The sequence below is a fragment of the Siniperca chuatsi genome, linkage group LG16 (genome assembly GCF_020085105.1).
Source record: "Siniperca chuatsi isolate FFG_IHB_CAS linkage group LG16, ASM2008510v1, whole genome shotgun sequence".
NCBI lineage: Eukaryota > Metazoa > Chordata > Actinopteri > Centrarchiformes > Sinipercidae > Siniperca > Siniperca chuatsi.
In genome coordinates, this window is record NC_058057.1 from 13,814,260 (window position 1) to 13,830,791 (window position 16,532).

General features: G+C 40.0%; 1 protein-coding gene across 10 annotated transcripts in view; it reads left to right on the forward strand.

The window, feature by feature from the left end:
• The window catches only part of eya4 (EYA transcriptional coactivator and phosphatase 4), a 44,337-nt gene extending 27,904 nt beyond the window's left edge, over positions 1-16,433 (forward strand). For 5 of the 10 annotated variants that reach the window (XM_044169550.1, XM_044169548.1, XM_044169551.1 and 2 more), the window contains 15 exons: positions 498-575; positions 1,225-1,291; positions 1,494-1,636; positions 2,347-2,490; positions 2,774-2,856; positions 3,980-4,154; positions 5,377-5,513; positions 5,750-5,833; positions 8,942-9,031; positions 9,550-9,608; positions 9,983-10,143; positions 11,078-11,192; positions 11,414-11,535; positions 14,023-14,123; positions 15,550-16,433. In XM_044169550.1, coding sequence (XP_044025485.1) covers positions 498-575; positions 1,225-1,291; positions 1,494-1,636; positions 2,347-2,490; positions 2,774-2,856; positions 3,980-4,154; positions 5,377-5,513; positions 5,750-5,833; positions 8,942-9,031; positions 9,550-9,608; positions 9,983-10,143; positions 11,078-11,192; positions 11,414-11,535; positions 14,023-14,123; positions 15,550-15,630 — 1,640 coding nt within the window. In that variant the 3' untranslated portion in view covers positions 15,631-16,433. Of the gene's footprint in view, positions 1-497; positions 576-1,224; positions 1,292-1,493; positions 1,637-2,346; positions 2,491-2,773; positions 2,857-3,979; positions 4,155-5,376; positions 5,514-5,749; positions 5,834-8,941; positions 9,032-9,549; positions 9,609-9,982; positions 10,144-11,077; positions 11,193-11,413; positions 11,536-13,841; positions 13,943-14,022; positions 14,124-15,549 lie in introns of those variants that run through there. The other 5 variants (XR_006374954.1, XM_044169549.1, XM_044169554.1 and 2 more) reach the window with 5 other exon arrangements.
• Positions 16,434-16,532: the final 99 nt, after the last annotated feature.

The following is a 16,532-nucleotide window of genomic DNA, read 5'->3' on the forward strand; positions in this document are numbered from 1 at the left end:
TGTGCCAGAATTGCAGTGATTTTCATTTGCTGTGCAGTGTTCCCTGCTGTTTGGATCCCATTGTGAAATTTTCACAACGTGTGTGGAGTTGTTATATATCTGCAGGGTTCCCACCAGTCAACATATTTATGAAAAGTTGGGGAATTTGATGAATTTGCTGGGGAAGTAAGCAAATATCAGGGGATTTTGCTAAAGGGTCACCTTGTATGATTATATTTTCAAAACGTAATCATTAAAAAAACAAGAAGGAATCAAACCTTTAGGTCATGGTGGTGTTTTGACTTGGTTATAGAAACTCTTAAAAGCTGTAAAATTAATTATAGTGGGAACCCTGCACACAGTATTCGCTCCCATACTGAAACTGCATGGTAGTTTCCTGCTCTTTACTCAGTAAGGTTTTCTTTGTGTGTGTGTGTGTGTGTGTGAGTGTGAGTGTGAGTGTGATGGTACTTCCTTACTGGCTTCCCCTAACACCGATCTTTTCCATCTTCCTTAAGTGAAAACAGAGCCTATGAACAACAGCGATACAGTCACTACGACAGGCGACACAATATTGGACACATACGCAGGCTCAGGTAACACACACATCTGCCCACAGAAATGCACCCATGTACAATTTTCTCCTCTATAGGAAAAACCTAATTCACATGTCTCTGTACTAGTCAGCTCTGTATCACTCTGTTTTACACTCAGAGTAGTAGAAGTAGAAGTATTGCCTGTCCTTGGATTGCGTCATCAAAGGCTGGCAGGGGAATGAGAGAGAGGGAGAGACATTTTTACACTGCCCTTTTTTTTTTTAGACTCGCACACGACCCCGTGCTCCTTCACGCTGCAAAACACACACACACACACACACACACACACACACATACACAAAACCATTAAGCAACACACACAGTGAGGGTTTAGAAGCAGCAGGGTGTTTGTCAGTATTGAGCTCTGACATCTCAATGACTACAAACAGACATTGTGTTTTACTATGAGGCCCGCTGTAAGGGTTTCATGGACTATGGTGCTCTCTAAAGTGGGAGAACTTGGCTCCTCTCCATTCATGCTTCAAATTATGTTTACTGGAACAGCATTTAAACTCAAACAAGCCAGAGGCCTTGAATTGTGCTGTTCAGGAGTGGTTTTGTTGAATGTGAAAGGAAACAGAAGATTTGAGTTGACACCATTCATAACCCAGTGTTGCCTTGTTGTTTCTGATTATTGTGCTGTTTTTAGTAATCACCAGCAGCGGGTACAGCCCTCGTTCAGCTCACCAGTACTCCCCTCCCCTCTACCCATCGAAGTAAGTCTGACTTTTTACACAGAAGCTGCTTTCTAACAATCCTTGTCAGCATAGCTTCTCCTATACTTCTGCAGCACAGCTATTTGTACTAAATATTACCCATCTACCTACCAAAATAGGTAATTTTTCTTCACAACTCAGTCCTTCAGTCATTATCACCCTTATTGTCCTTATCTCACCTGTCATTCCTCTCCTGTCCCAGGCCCTACCCTCACATTCTCTCCACACCGGCAGCCCCTCCCATGCCGACGTACGCCGGTCAACCCCAGTTCGGCAGCATGCAGCAGTCGACCGTCTACACTGCTTACTCCCAGACAGGACAGGCATATGGACTGTCCACTTATGGTATCAATAAACACACACCTACAAAGACAGACTAACTAACACATTTAAGCAGGGGCTTATTTTGTAATCCACACTGAAAAAAAGTGTCCAACAGAAGTAGAAGAACTGTTACTTTACAAAGATTTACTGTAATGGAAACTACGGGTCTTGTGTCAGAGAAGAAAAAACATGTACTCAGAGTGAACCTTAGTGGGATACTTTTAGAGAGGAGAATATTGTTGGATGTTTTCTGTGATTATAAATGGACAAAGCCACAGAATTCAAAGTAAGTTGTTATAGGAAAAAGATAAGTGCACAAATTAAAATTAGATTACTTTTCTCTTTTTGATTTGCTGTTGTGATTGGCTCTATAATTAGCAAGTAAACCAAACTTGGTACTAAGAAGGCCTAAAAGATGTCATTTAAACTGTAGTGAAGTAAACTTTTTCAGTTAAAACTTACTGAAGAAAAGTAAAAATTGACTAAAAATTGTCAACTGCGAACAAAAAAATTGTCAAATAAAAAAATATTTCCACCCTTACAATCATGACATAGTGAGATCTTTTAAAGCCAAACCAGAGAGTGACATGAATGGAACTTATTGCAAGTAAAGCCAGAATGACAGCATTATTATATACATTGATGATGGCCTATAATATGTAGTTGTTCCAGTTTGATGTTGTAACATATGCAATAATATCCCATAAAAGTTTTCTTTTTTCTTGTCACAGACCTCGGTGTGATGCTGCCGGGCATTAAGACAGAGAGCGGCCTGGCTCAGAGTCAGTCTCCTCTGCAGACAGGCCTCAGCTACAGCCCCGGCTTCACCACACCTCAGCCCGGACAGACTGCATACTCACCCTATCAGATGCCAGGTCAGTTTTGAAACCTATACTATCAAACACCTCAGTGTTTAATGCTTCACTTGTCATGCCATCCTCAGTTTAATAACATAATCATGCATTCTTTTCCTGTTACAAAAATTAGGGAAATATCCTCAGTATTTTATATTCTTGCTGAAAATGGTGACAGAAAAATTATCTTACCTTTCAATGTGCTATGACACTGCACACAGTTAAAGTGTGTAAAATATTTCTGTCTCCATTTTTCTTTTCTGTGGTCTCTCTGTCTAATTCCTCTGCTTCTTTTTGCCCCAAGGTTCCAGTTTCACTCCTTCCTCAGGCCTCTACGCCACCAACAACTCAGTGTCCAACCCCGCCAACTACACTGCCACACAGCAGGTACCTATATACTGTGTGTGTGTGTCTGTGTGTGTGTGTGTGCAGGCTTGTGCTTTAGCTTAAACCTGGACAGCTGCTACAGTCCGGCTGAAAGGTAGCTTAAGTAGCATACATACATTTTCCCAGGCCAAAAACAAAGCCCATATCCTAAGGGAGTTCTTGCCAGAGTAGATCAACCATGCTACATGTTGGCTCTGAGTGGTCAAGTGAATGTCATTGTCCTCATTATGCTGGCTACAAACTAAAGATGAGGATTTTGTATGGCACATTTGCGATAGTATTTGAGACCAGAAGTGGTTTTACAGTCACGCTCCCACACAACTTTCCTCATTCAGAGCCGCTTCGAGAAACAAAATCTAATTACACCGTGACCTTGCAGAAAGGACAACTTTGGAGAGAAACAGACAATTAGTCTTTGTGAAAGAGTGTTTTGTTCTGAATATTTCTCTATGTCCATATGATGAATTGTATTGTGGTAGTAAAATGCTTAAAGGGGGATTTTAATGTCCCACTATGATAGATGTGGCTGTTTACAGGAAGAAAGTCAAGGTTTGGCTTGTGTGGGTGGATTAAGGGGAATATCGTGTGTGTGTGTGTGTGTGTGTGTGTGTGTGTGTGTGTGTGTGTGTGTGTGTGTGTGTTTAACAGAAAAAGAGAAAGCAAGCAAGAGACGAAAAGGTAGAGAGAGAGACTGATAGAAAGCAAGTCAGTGTGTATACAGTACGTGTGAATATGCACGTTTGCATGCACACATTGTGACTACACACCAAATGTGCATGTGTGTGTGTGCATTCATGTGGTGTGCTCCAGTTTATAAGGACTTGTAGAGATGGACATAGTGACAGGTTTAGAGAGCTGACTCATAAAAGCGCCCATCTCCACTGGGTCAGTAAAAAGCAGCGACACAAGGTTTTAATTGTTTTGGAGATATTACACACAGAATCGAGGGAATAAAAGATTAGAGAAATAAGAGGGAACACTTGTAAAATCTCTCTTCAGAAGTCAGTCTGAACCTTTCCAGAAAAGTAAAACATCTCAATTTCCCAGATTTTTTTCTTGTTTTTGGTCTTTTTGTCTCTGCTCTTTGTCTTTGTGTGCTCATACTTCATGTTATTCTTTGCAGGATTATCCCTCATATACAACGTTTGGCCAAAACCAGTATGCCCAGTATTATTCCGCCTCTAATTACGGGACTTATATGACCTCCAACAGCGTGGATGGCACAGGTTCCACGGCAGCCTACCAGCTTCAAGATCCTGCCCCTGCCATGACCGGACAAGCTGCTGAACTTCACCCAGGTTTGTATTAAAAAAGAAACACACCAGTTAAATCACCAACACTCCACCACACTTCTAACTTCATAAATATGCAACAACAAAAAAAAACATTCCTTGATACTGGCTCCATAATCTTGTTTCCAGTAGAAAAATACCACAGTTTGGGTAACTGAGTTCAAAACTCTCTTTCAGCCATGATGAAGCACAGGAAGTAACTTCAGACTGTAGCCATAGCTACCTGGCATCACACTCACTAATTGGGGAATCGGCATATGTTTACATTAGCCTCAGAGACTTTGATTAGAGTGAATTTATGTTAAATATTGCACTTTTGCAGACAAGTCAGAGAAATGAGAAGAGAAGACAAAATAAGAAAGAGCAGAAATATGGCTTGGTATTCAATTCAAAAGTTTTTTTTTTCACATTTGTCTTTGGTTTATCTTGGCTGTAATTCAGGAAGCCTGATTAAAGGAGCTTATCATTCTTCCTGTCACTGGCACTTTCCCTCTCGCTGCTTTTCTCACTATTTCTCTTTTTTCTCTTCTCTTGGAGTCACAGTTTGGATCTGTTTTTTGTTTTGTTTTTTTGTCTCTTACATGCTCTTTGTGTCTTTTCGTGTCTTTATCCACCCCCTCTCTCGGTCTCTCCCTCTCTCCCTGATTGAGACATAACAATATGAGAGCCGAAGCTTAGAGTCTGGTTCTAGTTACCACACAGCAGTGGGAGCATATGGCATTAGGAGGGTGTGTGTGCTCACAAGAATGTGTGTGTGTGTGTGTGTGTGTGTGTGTGTGTGTGTGTGTGTGCGCTCATGTACGCTCTTGCAGAATTTTGTATGTACAGTATCTTTGCGAGAAGCATCAGATTACCTAGCTTTTCTAATTTATTGCACAGTTCCATCTTTCCTCTCCTCTGTTAAATCTTTACATTGCATGTTATCATGAATCAGTCAGAATACATTTGTTTAGGCTCCTTGGTAGTCTTTAAGTTGATCTGTCGTGCCAATTACCTTGAATTATTAAACCTGACAAGATGGCTTATTACTGTACAAAGTCTGAGTTATTGCTTTTCCTGAAGTGGATACAACTCCAGAACACCTGTGGGATCAGCTCAAACCACGTCATTACTGTTGCTTTAATGCAGCGAATTATAGTTTGTGATCGCTTGTGCAGCTTGAGACAGACATTTGATCATTTGTAAATTTTAAATGTTTAGCCCTGTCTGTGTTTGCATACACTCTCAGGGGACTTTGATACAGTGCAGAGCCCCTCCACACCCATCAAAGAGCTGGATGACCGAGCCTGCCGGAGTGGGGGGTCCAAGTCCCGTGGCAGGGGCCGCAAGAACAACCCCTCCCCTCCCCCTGATAGTGACCTGGAGGTAAAGGACCAAAAAACACCCACTCACAGAGCACTTACAGTACTGACTGAATATTCCATTCAAATCTCAATGGATATGTGGTATTCCCTTTGAAGTCTCAAAATACAACAGAGGAGAGGCTGATAGAGAGCAGGGCCACCCATTTCACTATCCAGTTGAGCATGAATGGGCTAAAAAGATGGACATACCATTTCTAAAAGAGCATCCCTCATTGTCTCACTTTTTTTGTACTCCAGAGGGTGTTTGTGTGGGATCTGGACGAGACAATCATTGTCTTCCACTCTCTGCTCACGGGCTCCTACGCACAGAAATATGGCAAGGTAAGGATCGTCACCCCGCCCTCACTGGCTGTCTGTTATTATTGTGTTTTAACTCCAGTAACCATCCTGCACTATGTCTATCCATCCATTTTATTTCTGTCTGCAAAAGTGGAATCCCAGCTCACAGCTGGAACAACACAGGTCAAAATTAAACAAGATTAAATGAAGGGTGATGAATCTTCACAGCTCCAGCTTTTTAAAAATTACCACAATTTGCCAAATGGTGGATTTATGAAGCATCAACCTGTCATCAACCCTTGAAGAAAGGCCATAACTGCTGCACTAATACCTTACAAGTATTCCTGCATCGAGTGTTCGGTGGACTTTTTAGCCGTGGCTTTGCTTCACAGGCTACCATGCCCTGTGATTGATGGAGGTTGTTGGCCATACGCGGCTTGTAAGGGAAAGCTGCTGACACTATTCAGGGCAGAAAATAAGTATTTCCACCTCCTCTTTATGTTTTTGCTTACTTTAGTCTATATTGATTGAGTTCTTGTGTTCATAAAAGTTAATAATTTCCTAAAAAAGATGCTAAAATTGAACATTAGTCAAAGATAAGGCAGTAAAGGATCTATCAGTTAAACTAAATGTGATTTTATGTAGGGATAGTGCATTAATAAAATAGTAGTTTACATAGAATAAAATTTGTTTTTTACTACCATTATGAAAGCACAATAATCCATTACCTCTCTGCTCGAAGTAGTTGAGAGGACTTGGTTTATCTTTAAATTTAACTTTTATCCAGTCTTATAAAATGTAACTCACACTGAGCACACCATTTGAATAAGCTACATTTCCCTCAGTATATTCCTAACATTACATCTTCTACTTCAGGAATATTATGATCAATTTATGATGATGACCATAATATGAATGAGTCTTTAAATGTACTACATATTAAGAATTCATTTAAAAGCCATTAATAATTGTTCATGCTTACATTTGTTTAAACATAATTCAACATGCTTATTTCGTACTGGAGTGATGTTTATTCCAATCTTCATTGTGAACGTATTTGGTGGTCTTGCCTTCTCACATAACAGCTACACTGTTTATAGTTCCCTTTATTTTAATAGTTCTTGGCTCTGATCTGGGATCATCATATGTGGCCAAGGCTACAGATTTTTATTGGGTTATGTCGTTTCCTGTGGGCACCGGCGTAGCCACCAGCCTGCCCGTACGGGTTTTGCATCCCACTCTGCAGCCTGCAGAGTCCGTTCTGCCGTTCTGATATTCTTGTTTGGCAGTCAAACAAAAGCTGGCACAGCACACACACACACCATTTGGAGCCAGCCATAGGAGCCCAGGCATTTTACAGATAGGGTTTATGGGCACTGATGTACTTCCTAGTTGCTCTGTAGTTGTGGAATTTAATGTTTGGAAATTGGGATTTAATAACTATAAGAAAGGCCCTGGTGAGTTGTAAATTGCTGTTTATGTGTGTGTGTGTGTGTGTGCGTGTGTGTGTGTATGAGAAAGAGAACACATGCGGCCTTGTGGTTAATTTAGCTTGGTTTGCATTGTTTTTATAGTCGAGAAATACTGAATACCAAAGGATAATATCACAGTTTAAGTCTTGGCTTAAGTAGAGAAAGTTGTGCATTTCTCCTCACTTGCAATTAAGTAATGAATGAGATGTTGTCAACCTCTCAAATTAGGTTTCATGTAGCCTCTGATAATATGTCATGTTTTGTGATAAAGCACAAACCAAGTTGTCATCTTTAGTTGCATAGGTCCATGTAAACTGACCTAGCATTAACATGACAAAAGCTAAGATACACGTCAGAATATTTGCCTTAAAATAATTGTTAGAGCATTTTTTCACCTTGCTGCTGCTGCTGCCCTCAAGAAATATAGTGGCAGCTGTGTCTGTTCACACCTCGCCCAATACAGTGTTTACACTGTTGACATAGCAACCACAAGAACTAAGTACCCTTCTTATACAGGCTCTGGGGGTATATCTGCTCTAAATGATGTTTCACTTTTTAATGAGTATACATATACACATCTTTTTCACACAGATGCACACTCGTCACACTCCTCATTTCTCAGTACAGGAATTCACATCATCATGAAGTGTTGAGTTTCCAGCGCCAGCGGAGGTGGAGAGTGGGATTGTTTTAGGCTACCCTTGCCAGGCCAAAGTAATATTTGCAATTCTCTGTGATTGACTGAACTTGTCTGGCAAAATGTTACAAAAAAGCCTTTCTGGAGCCCAAATCACAGCCAAGTAAAGGGAAGGGGAGGGAATTTACACATCTTAGCTGCGAGTGTTTCGACACACACTGATGTACTTAACTCTCCTTTGGCTGGCAGCCAACATAATCATTACCTGAGAGACAAACTCAAGTGCCTCTTGTCTCTGTGATTGACAGGGAAGCAGGAAAAGAAATACAGTCAAAATTGCTGCTATCACTATTAGTAGCTGTCAAGTTTTGGAGAGCTCTACATAGTTCACATCTTTCAACTTTCAACGTTTTTTTGCACTATCTCTCTCTCTTTCTCTGTCTGTGTGCCTCGCTCACTCACTTTCACTCTCCTTCCTGTTAGTTTCTTTCTATTCTGGTCGTCTGACGGCGTCAGCGAATCGCGCGGCAAGCTTGTCGTCCCTTGCTGACCTATCACAGATGATGGTTTTTGCAGCTGAGCCCCGGGCTGGCAGGGCAGGCTGCGTTCTCCCAAACACTCACACACACACACACACACATACACAAACCATTCACATACCACATACACTCTCACACACAGCGTCTCTCTTTGAGGGTACCTACTCTCTGCAATACACACGAAGACCCCCACACACACACACACACACACACACACACACACACACACACACACACCCCCACCAAGCATGAGGAATGTTGATGGGACAGAACAAGTGCAACCTGTCTGTCAGCATCTGCTGTGATGAGTGGAGTGTACCAACTCTACAAGAGGGGGTGGAGAGCAGGGTTGTGATTTGGGAAGTAGGAGGTGTTTAAAAACTGAAATAGGTTTTTTTGGGGACAGGAGGAAGTAATGTCTCTGGGAGAGAGTAAAGGCACTAATTAATATAATTGGTGATGTCATGATGATAATGATGATGTTATCTTCCTCTTCCATTAGGACCCTCCTATGGCGGTAACGCTGGGTCTGAGGATGGAAGAGATGATCTTCAACTTGGCTGACACACACTTATTCTTTAATGACCTGGAGGTGAGACACAGATATTGGACTGACACAAACAAAAACACACATACACACATTTGAAATTTTCAAGGCCATGTTGAAAGGAGTTTTTCTTGCACAGAATTCAAACTTTGTACAAAACACAACATTAAGGTTTCTTGAAGCTAGGCTGTCATTCAGTTAAATACTACTACTGCCCTCTAGTGGTGTAAAATGATGTGATACACCACTACTTGCTGTTTTGTTATAGTTGTTGTTGGTAAATTTATTAATACATTTATACATACTAATGTCTATATAGTGTTGATTTTGATTGTTACTTTATTATGACGGGTTTTTCTCACAATACACTTCTAGTTACTATTTATGTTGTTGTATTTAGTATCTTTTATTTAAGTTTTTTCATCTTCATTTGTATATAATTACAATTATAATTAGTTACTTATCTACAGAATGCAGCTGTTCTTGCACTTGAATTTCCCTGCCTGCGGTCAGTAAAATGTGTCTTATATTTGTGTTATTTGTGTCGATGTGTGTGTTTACAGGAGTGTGATCAGGTACATATTGATGATGTATCATCAGACGATAATGGCCAGGACTTAAGGTGAGAATTTTACATTTCACAGTTTTGTTTACAATTACAATGTAAAGAGCTGATAGTATTCATTTGCTGTTTTTCGTCAGCTACAAATTCACAAATGACAGTATTCAGTTTTTGTTATTTTGTACTCAAAGTTTTATTTGTTCTTTGTTAAAGTTAATAATATATTAATTTAATCAATAATTTTATTCAAAAAAACCCACTAACATGCGTATATTTTGTTTAATTGTCTGCATTTTAAAGATAGTAATGAATTTCACTCTTACAAATACATATTGGAAGTTATGTTTATAGTACTGAAAATAAAAATAATCATTTGATCATTTTGTTCTACCAGAGCAGATTTTTCAAATAAAACATATCATTATTATTGACAGTACTTACAGTTTTGCAACTGATGGCTTCCATGCAGCTGCAACCAGCGCCAACCTGTGCCTGGCTACGGGTGTCCGCGGCGGGGTCGACTGGATGAGGAAACTGGCCTTCCGCTACCGACGAGTCAAAGAGTTGTATAGCTCGTACAAAAACAATGTGGGGGGTAAGCCAATCTGACGGGAGTTTGCTGGACACCAGGGACAGTTAAGAGGTTGATCTAGAGGGGGGTTGATTTTGTTTTTGTTTAGTTGAAGCTGTAAATTCTCTACCAGAACTGCATGGGTCTGAAATGAGAATAAAGTTCTGTCTGAAAAGATCCATGTACCAAAAGAATTAGCTTGTTTCATGTTTTCCATATATTCTGGACAGAGGCTATAGGCTCTGTTCATTATTTCCTTAAACCTTTTGATGGCACTGTGTCAATTTTCACAGTATAATAGTTAGTATAGTAATAATGTTAAATGTATCTGATGCAAAACTGAGATTTAGGAAATCTTTTCTAAAGACATTAATGAAACAATTTTTGAGACAGAAAAAGAGACAACAGCAAACTATATAGCTGTTTATATCTTTTTTATCAGTATGGGCTTATGAAAGCAGATATCAATAAGAAAGCTGCTGTTGGCCAATAAGTTTTGCCAATACCCAATATAATAATAATTTTAATTTCACCAGTTTCGTGTCGAAATGAAAAATATATTTGTGTTTTTCTGCTGGCATTTATTTGCGCTACAGTGGCAACTATTCAAAAACAGTATTTCGACTGTAGGACATTAAAACTCTCAATTGAGGCCCCTGCAAATGAGGTTTAGCAGCTTTGTACAAATATAACAACAAAAGCTATTAAACTATTAAGCACAAATTTATTGTGTGAGAAAAGTAAACCTTTATCACAGGTTTTACAGTTTGTCATTTTTAACACCAAAGCCAGTATGTGATGTTTCATGAATGGCTCCCATAAGAACGACTACTTATGGGTCTGATGGGTGGACTTTGCTTATGGCTTCCAAATTTTGTCTTTACCTGTCCTTCTTTTTACCCGTGCATGTGTGATGCCTGATGCTGAGAGGGTTTACTCAAGTCCTGCTGTGTTTTAGGTCTGCTGGGTCCTGCTAAAAGAGATGCCTGGTTGCAGCTCAGAGCAGAGGTGGAGGCTCTGACTGATTCCTGGCTCACCCACGCACTCAAGTCCCTCTCCATCATCAGCTCCAGGTGCCACTTTGTGTTATTCTTTCTTTCACAGAGACTGTGACTGCTCTCCTACTCCTCCCCTCCGTTAATTAATAAGGTCAAGATTTAAAGCGTGGGAACTAATCCATATTGAGCACCAAAGGACATTAATTCATGATCTATTCATCCCTCTATCGATCCATTCATCTATCCTTTCACCCGCCTTTACATAATATGGTCCGCTCTCTGTCTGTGTCCCACAGGAGTAACTGTGTAAATGTGATGGTGACCACAACGCAGCTCATACCAGCGCTGGCTAAAGTTCTCTTATATAGTCTGGGATCTGTTTTCCCTATCGAGAACATTTACAGTGCAACAAAAATAGGTAAGAGGCAAACACTCGTGCACACACACATACATTCTAAACAATAATCTAATATCGATGGAAATAATAAACTATGGAATGGAAGTAATTAGGTAGTAATTGACTATGTATGTGACATATGGTATTTTAACAATTCAAAGGTCACATGTATTTTGTTGGTTATCCATTATTTTGATGTTTCTTAATTTACTCCACATGTTACTGATATCCTGTTATGATATTAAACTTATTGCTTTAGTTGGGCTCAGGTTCACTGAACAGTTGGCTGGGAATGTTTCAGTTACAGTATGTTTTATTTTATACTCAATGTCTGTGTGTGTGTGCGTGCGTGCGTGAGAGAGAAAGAAAGTGAACCCAATTCACATTAAATCTCTATTAAAGGAAAACAGATCATGTTGTTTATGCTTTGGCCAAACACACACACACACCTTGACCTTGAGCAAGAAGCTATCAAGTAGTAATAGTAGAGTAGTCAATGTAGTTCAATAAAAATAATTAATTAAATTAATAAATACACTTACTACACAGCTGGCATCACAGTACATCCTTCTCCCTTAATAGGTGCTCCCTTTTTCATATTGTCATATTGATACAATAATATTACAGTACCTGTTTGTATTAACAGTTTTGATTCAGGGATATGTGGTATTTTTCAGTGTAATTTTATACAACGTCACAGTATTTATTTAGTGCACTGTGAAACAGAGACCCCGACTCCTCCTCATGCTCAGATGTGACAGGCTTGTAACATTGGGCATTTATAACTTAATATTGTGGTTTTTTACATACATTTCTATGTACAGTGAGTATAACGAAGCCAGGTCAAAAGAATATTTTTGTAATTTAAAGTAAAAAAGGTATCATTAAATTGTGATATTTCAACCTAAAGCGATACTACATTTGAGATTAAAAACTGGGAATAATGCAAATGTATGCAGGCAGCCTCTTTGAGCATGCTACAGCATTGGACCACATCTCCTCATTGAAATGATTGTACTACATTGAGCGCATTTTTATTACATAATTTCTTTATTTTAATTCAAGAAGATGACCAGCCATTTCTAGCACTCTTACTGATAGGGCTGCTGTACAACACTGAGCTGTGTGACAGTATTTTTACACGTTAGCATTACCGCGAGGATGTAGATTCTAGGTAAAGAAAAGCCCCACACACCCATGGCCTGCCCACTTAGGTGTTAGCACTTATTTAGCCTGATTAGACCTCTTCTAAAGACTGTGTGGGCATTTACAGACTGTGCTTGATTGACATCTCTCTGACTCTCCCATTAGTCTCGTTGCAGGTGTTAGGGTGGAAGAAGTTAAACCTTCATCATTCATGAAGTTTGGTGACCTGATTCATAGCTCCACCCAGTTCCTACCTGAGCAGAAGTTTAGCCAGAGTAATTGAGAGCACCTGTGTGGATGTGCAGGGTCTTTAATATACCATGTTTAATCCCAGACTTAATTCTCCAGCTCACACATAGCGAAACAACATTATATCCGTCCTCACCTCACATGATCCGGATCTTTCCTTGAACAACTCTGACACTCGTGGGATCTTCCAGGCCGAACGCCCACATGCTGAATGGACTCCATTAGCCTGAACCTCAGCCGGTTACGCCAATGTACCGCAGCTGTGGCCAACACTAAATTATATTCAACCGTGCATCAATCTGTACAAAGGAAACAAAACAACTCGGATTAGGGAGGGGTAGAGAGCCAAAACATTTAGGAAAACTCAAAGCCAAGTGTGTGTCTGTGTGTATTTGTGAGCTTATGTTACACCCAGTTCAAGCCCACGGTGCCTTGATTCAAATTGACATAGCAATTTGGTAACCATGACAACCGCTTGAGACACAAGCAGGCTTCATAAGTGTTTCAGGTGGGATGCTATATACCATAGACTCCTGGATACATTATTGCATATGGAGGTACTCTACATGCAATTAGCGCTGTGCATGTTGTGCAGGACAAAGGCTAAAGGTTAATATGGGGTGTGACTTCTGACATCACTCACAAGCACAAGTCTGCTCTTCGAGTTGTCGTGGCAACCAGATTGATTATATTTATCGGAAGTGAAGTGACCTCTCAGGATGCACCATGTGGGTGTCAGGATAAATCAGAGTTATCTGTTATGGGATAATGGTGTGTGTGTGTGTGTGTGTGTGTGTGTGTGAGAAAGCTTCCTCTCCTTGTCTCCTCTCATTCACTTCACCCTTGATGCACACAGCTCTGCCTCCTCATGTGTTTTATTTCCATCTAAACAACAAAAGAAAACCCTGTGAAAGCCATTTGTTTGTCTCCAGGCAAAGAGAGCTGTTTTGAGCGTATAGTCTCCCGCTTTGGCACTAACATTACATATGTTGTGATTGGCGATGGGAAGGATGAAGAGCATGCGGCCAGCCAGGTAAACAAATGACTTTTGAACTTTGACCCCTCTGACCTTGTGACCCTCCTTCCTTCCCTTGTTTATTTGTTTTTTTGCAGGAAAAGAGAGTTGCTTTGAACGCATAATGCAAAGGTTTGGCAGGAAAGTAGTGTATGTTGTAATTGGGGACGGTGTGGAAGAGGAGCAGGCGGCCAAAAAGGTAATGGACCCGCAACCTCACAGTGACCCCGCCTACTCCTCACAGTGTGAGCTCTGATTGGACGAAGCCTGCCTTTCTTTGCTGTAGAGGTTTTGTGTTGGTCCTTTACTTGTTTCTGTTCTACTTGCTGTTGCTTTTATTTCTTTTTTATGGAGTGACAGGAGACTCTTGATCGCAAGAGTGAAAATTTGAGATTGGCTACTAAAAAAACTACATTTTGCACCTACTTTTGAAAGTCAAATATACCAAATTTGTGAGCCACCTGCAGCTAAATTATTAAAATGAAATTCATTGATTTGGATAATATACTTATAAACTCAGCTTGATTTGTGTCACATTTGACATTGCAAATAAATGGCTGCCTAAATGTGCACAGTGATTAAGCTTTGAACAATCTTATTAGTTTGTTGTTTAGAGAAATAATGCTGGTTTTTATCCTGTGTGGAGTCTTATTTTTCATTGATACTGTAGTTCATGTGAGAGAAAAGTAGAGTTATATCACAACAAAATAAATGACAAGTAGTGATATACTCCAATTCATAGCACTAGGAAATATTTTCTTAAGTGTGAATATAAATCCCATCTCTTCTCCAGCTTTGGGTTTCATTCATAATGGTTGGTGCTGGGTTTGTTAAAGGAATAGTTTGACATTATGGGAAATATGCATATTCGCTTTCTTGCAGGGAGTTAAATGAGAAGACACCACTCTGCCATCTGTCCATTAAAATAAGCAGCCAGTTAGCTTAGCTTAGCATAAATACTGGAAACAGAGGGAAACAACTAGCCTGGCTCCGTCCAGGTTACTAATTAACACGTTATATCTCATTTGTTTAATTCAAACAAAAATCAAAGTGTGAAAACAACAATTGGATGTTTAATGGAGGGGGCTATGTGCCAGTGAAGTTGCTCTGGTTGCCTGGTAACTTCATGGTGAAAACAAGAGCCAGTTAACTTAGCATAAGGTATTGTCGACCCTCGTCAAACCACAATTAGTTTTTGTTAACCAATTTTTTTTTTTTTTTACGGATTAAACAAATATTACGTGGCAATTTGTGAGCTTTAGAGGTGCCTTTAGGTGGATTTTTATACCTTTGGAGACAGCCATGCTAGCTGTTTTCACATTTCCAGTCTTTATGCTAAGCTAATGACTGATGGCGGGAGCCTTATTGAACAGGCAAATGAGAGAGTGACATCGATCTTCTCATCTAAAGTAATTCTAGGCATGGAAGCGGATAAGCATATTTCCCATAATGCTGAACTCTTCCTTTAATCCTTAGGATTGCATGGATTTTGTTTGCAGTGCTTTTGCAAAGCAAGCAGCTACAAGCTACTGTAGTGTAGCTTGCATGACTTTAGGTGGTGGTGTGCAGCTATGAAAACAGTTGTGCTGTTTTTAATAGTGTGTGTGTGTGTGTTCACTCTGCAGCACAACATGCCTTTCTGGAGGATATCCAGTCACTCTGACCTGCTGGCACTACACCAAGCACTGGAGTTTGAGTACCTGTAACTATTATAGCAATATGGACTCATGCAATGTTATCATGGACATGGTCAGCCAGGCAGCCCCCTTCTTTTGTATAACTATTTAAGAACAAACAATACACTGCAACTGTTTTTGTGATTTTTCTTTTTGTCTTGTTTTTTTGAACGTCTGGATTTACAAACTCTGAACGGTCTTAAGAAGCAAAGGTGAGGTGAAAGGAGGTTTAGAAAAAAAAAAAAAAAAAAAAAAACAGTGGGGTTATGAGATCACTCAACCCAGCTCAGCCCCTGTGGCCACGAAGCCGGGAACAGACCACTGTGAAAGCCGGGTCTACTGTCCTTGCAGCTGTAGCAGACTGAAAGCCTGTAAAGGCTAAAGACCCCCCCCTGGCCTGGGAGGATGTTTCTTTGGGCAACTTCATGTTTGGTTTGTTCTGGAGCAGCCAGGCTAGTATCAGGCCTATTGTGGGTTACCTGGGATGAACTATCTTCAAACAATTAGAGCTTCTCTGTACAGGCAACATTATGTGTGCGGGGATAACGGCTGCTTTTAAGTGTTTTCTTCCTGGTTGTAATCACAACACAATGCAGTCTGTGGCAGAAACTTGTGTAAATTATTTACAATAAACTTAAGGCAGTGGTGGTTGTTTTTGTCAAGTTAAAGAACTTTTGGGGCCTCCCCCCCACTCTGGATTTTTGTAATTCTTTTGGGGGGAGGGGAGGTTGAAGATGTGCATCATGATGTGTTGTGCCTTAATGTGTTTGAATGTCTTTTCTTTATTCAGAAATGTCTTATGTAGATATAAAGGAGAAAACCTATCCAAATGACCCATGCATCTTGTCTTCCTTAATGACATTTATAACCGATCAAACTTCTAACCAAATAAATTAATGCAATACTGCATATTATTTTTTAAATATAGTCTT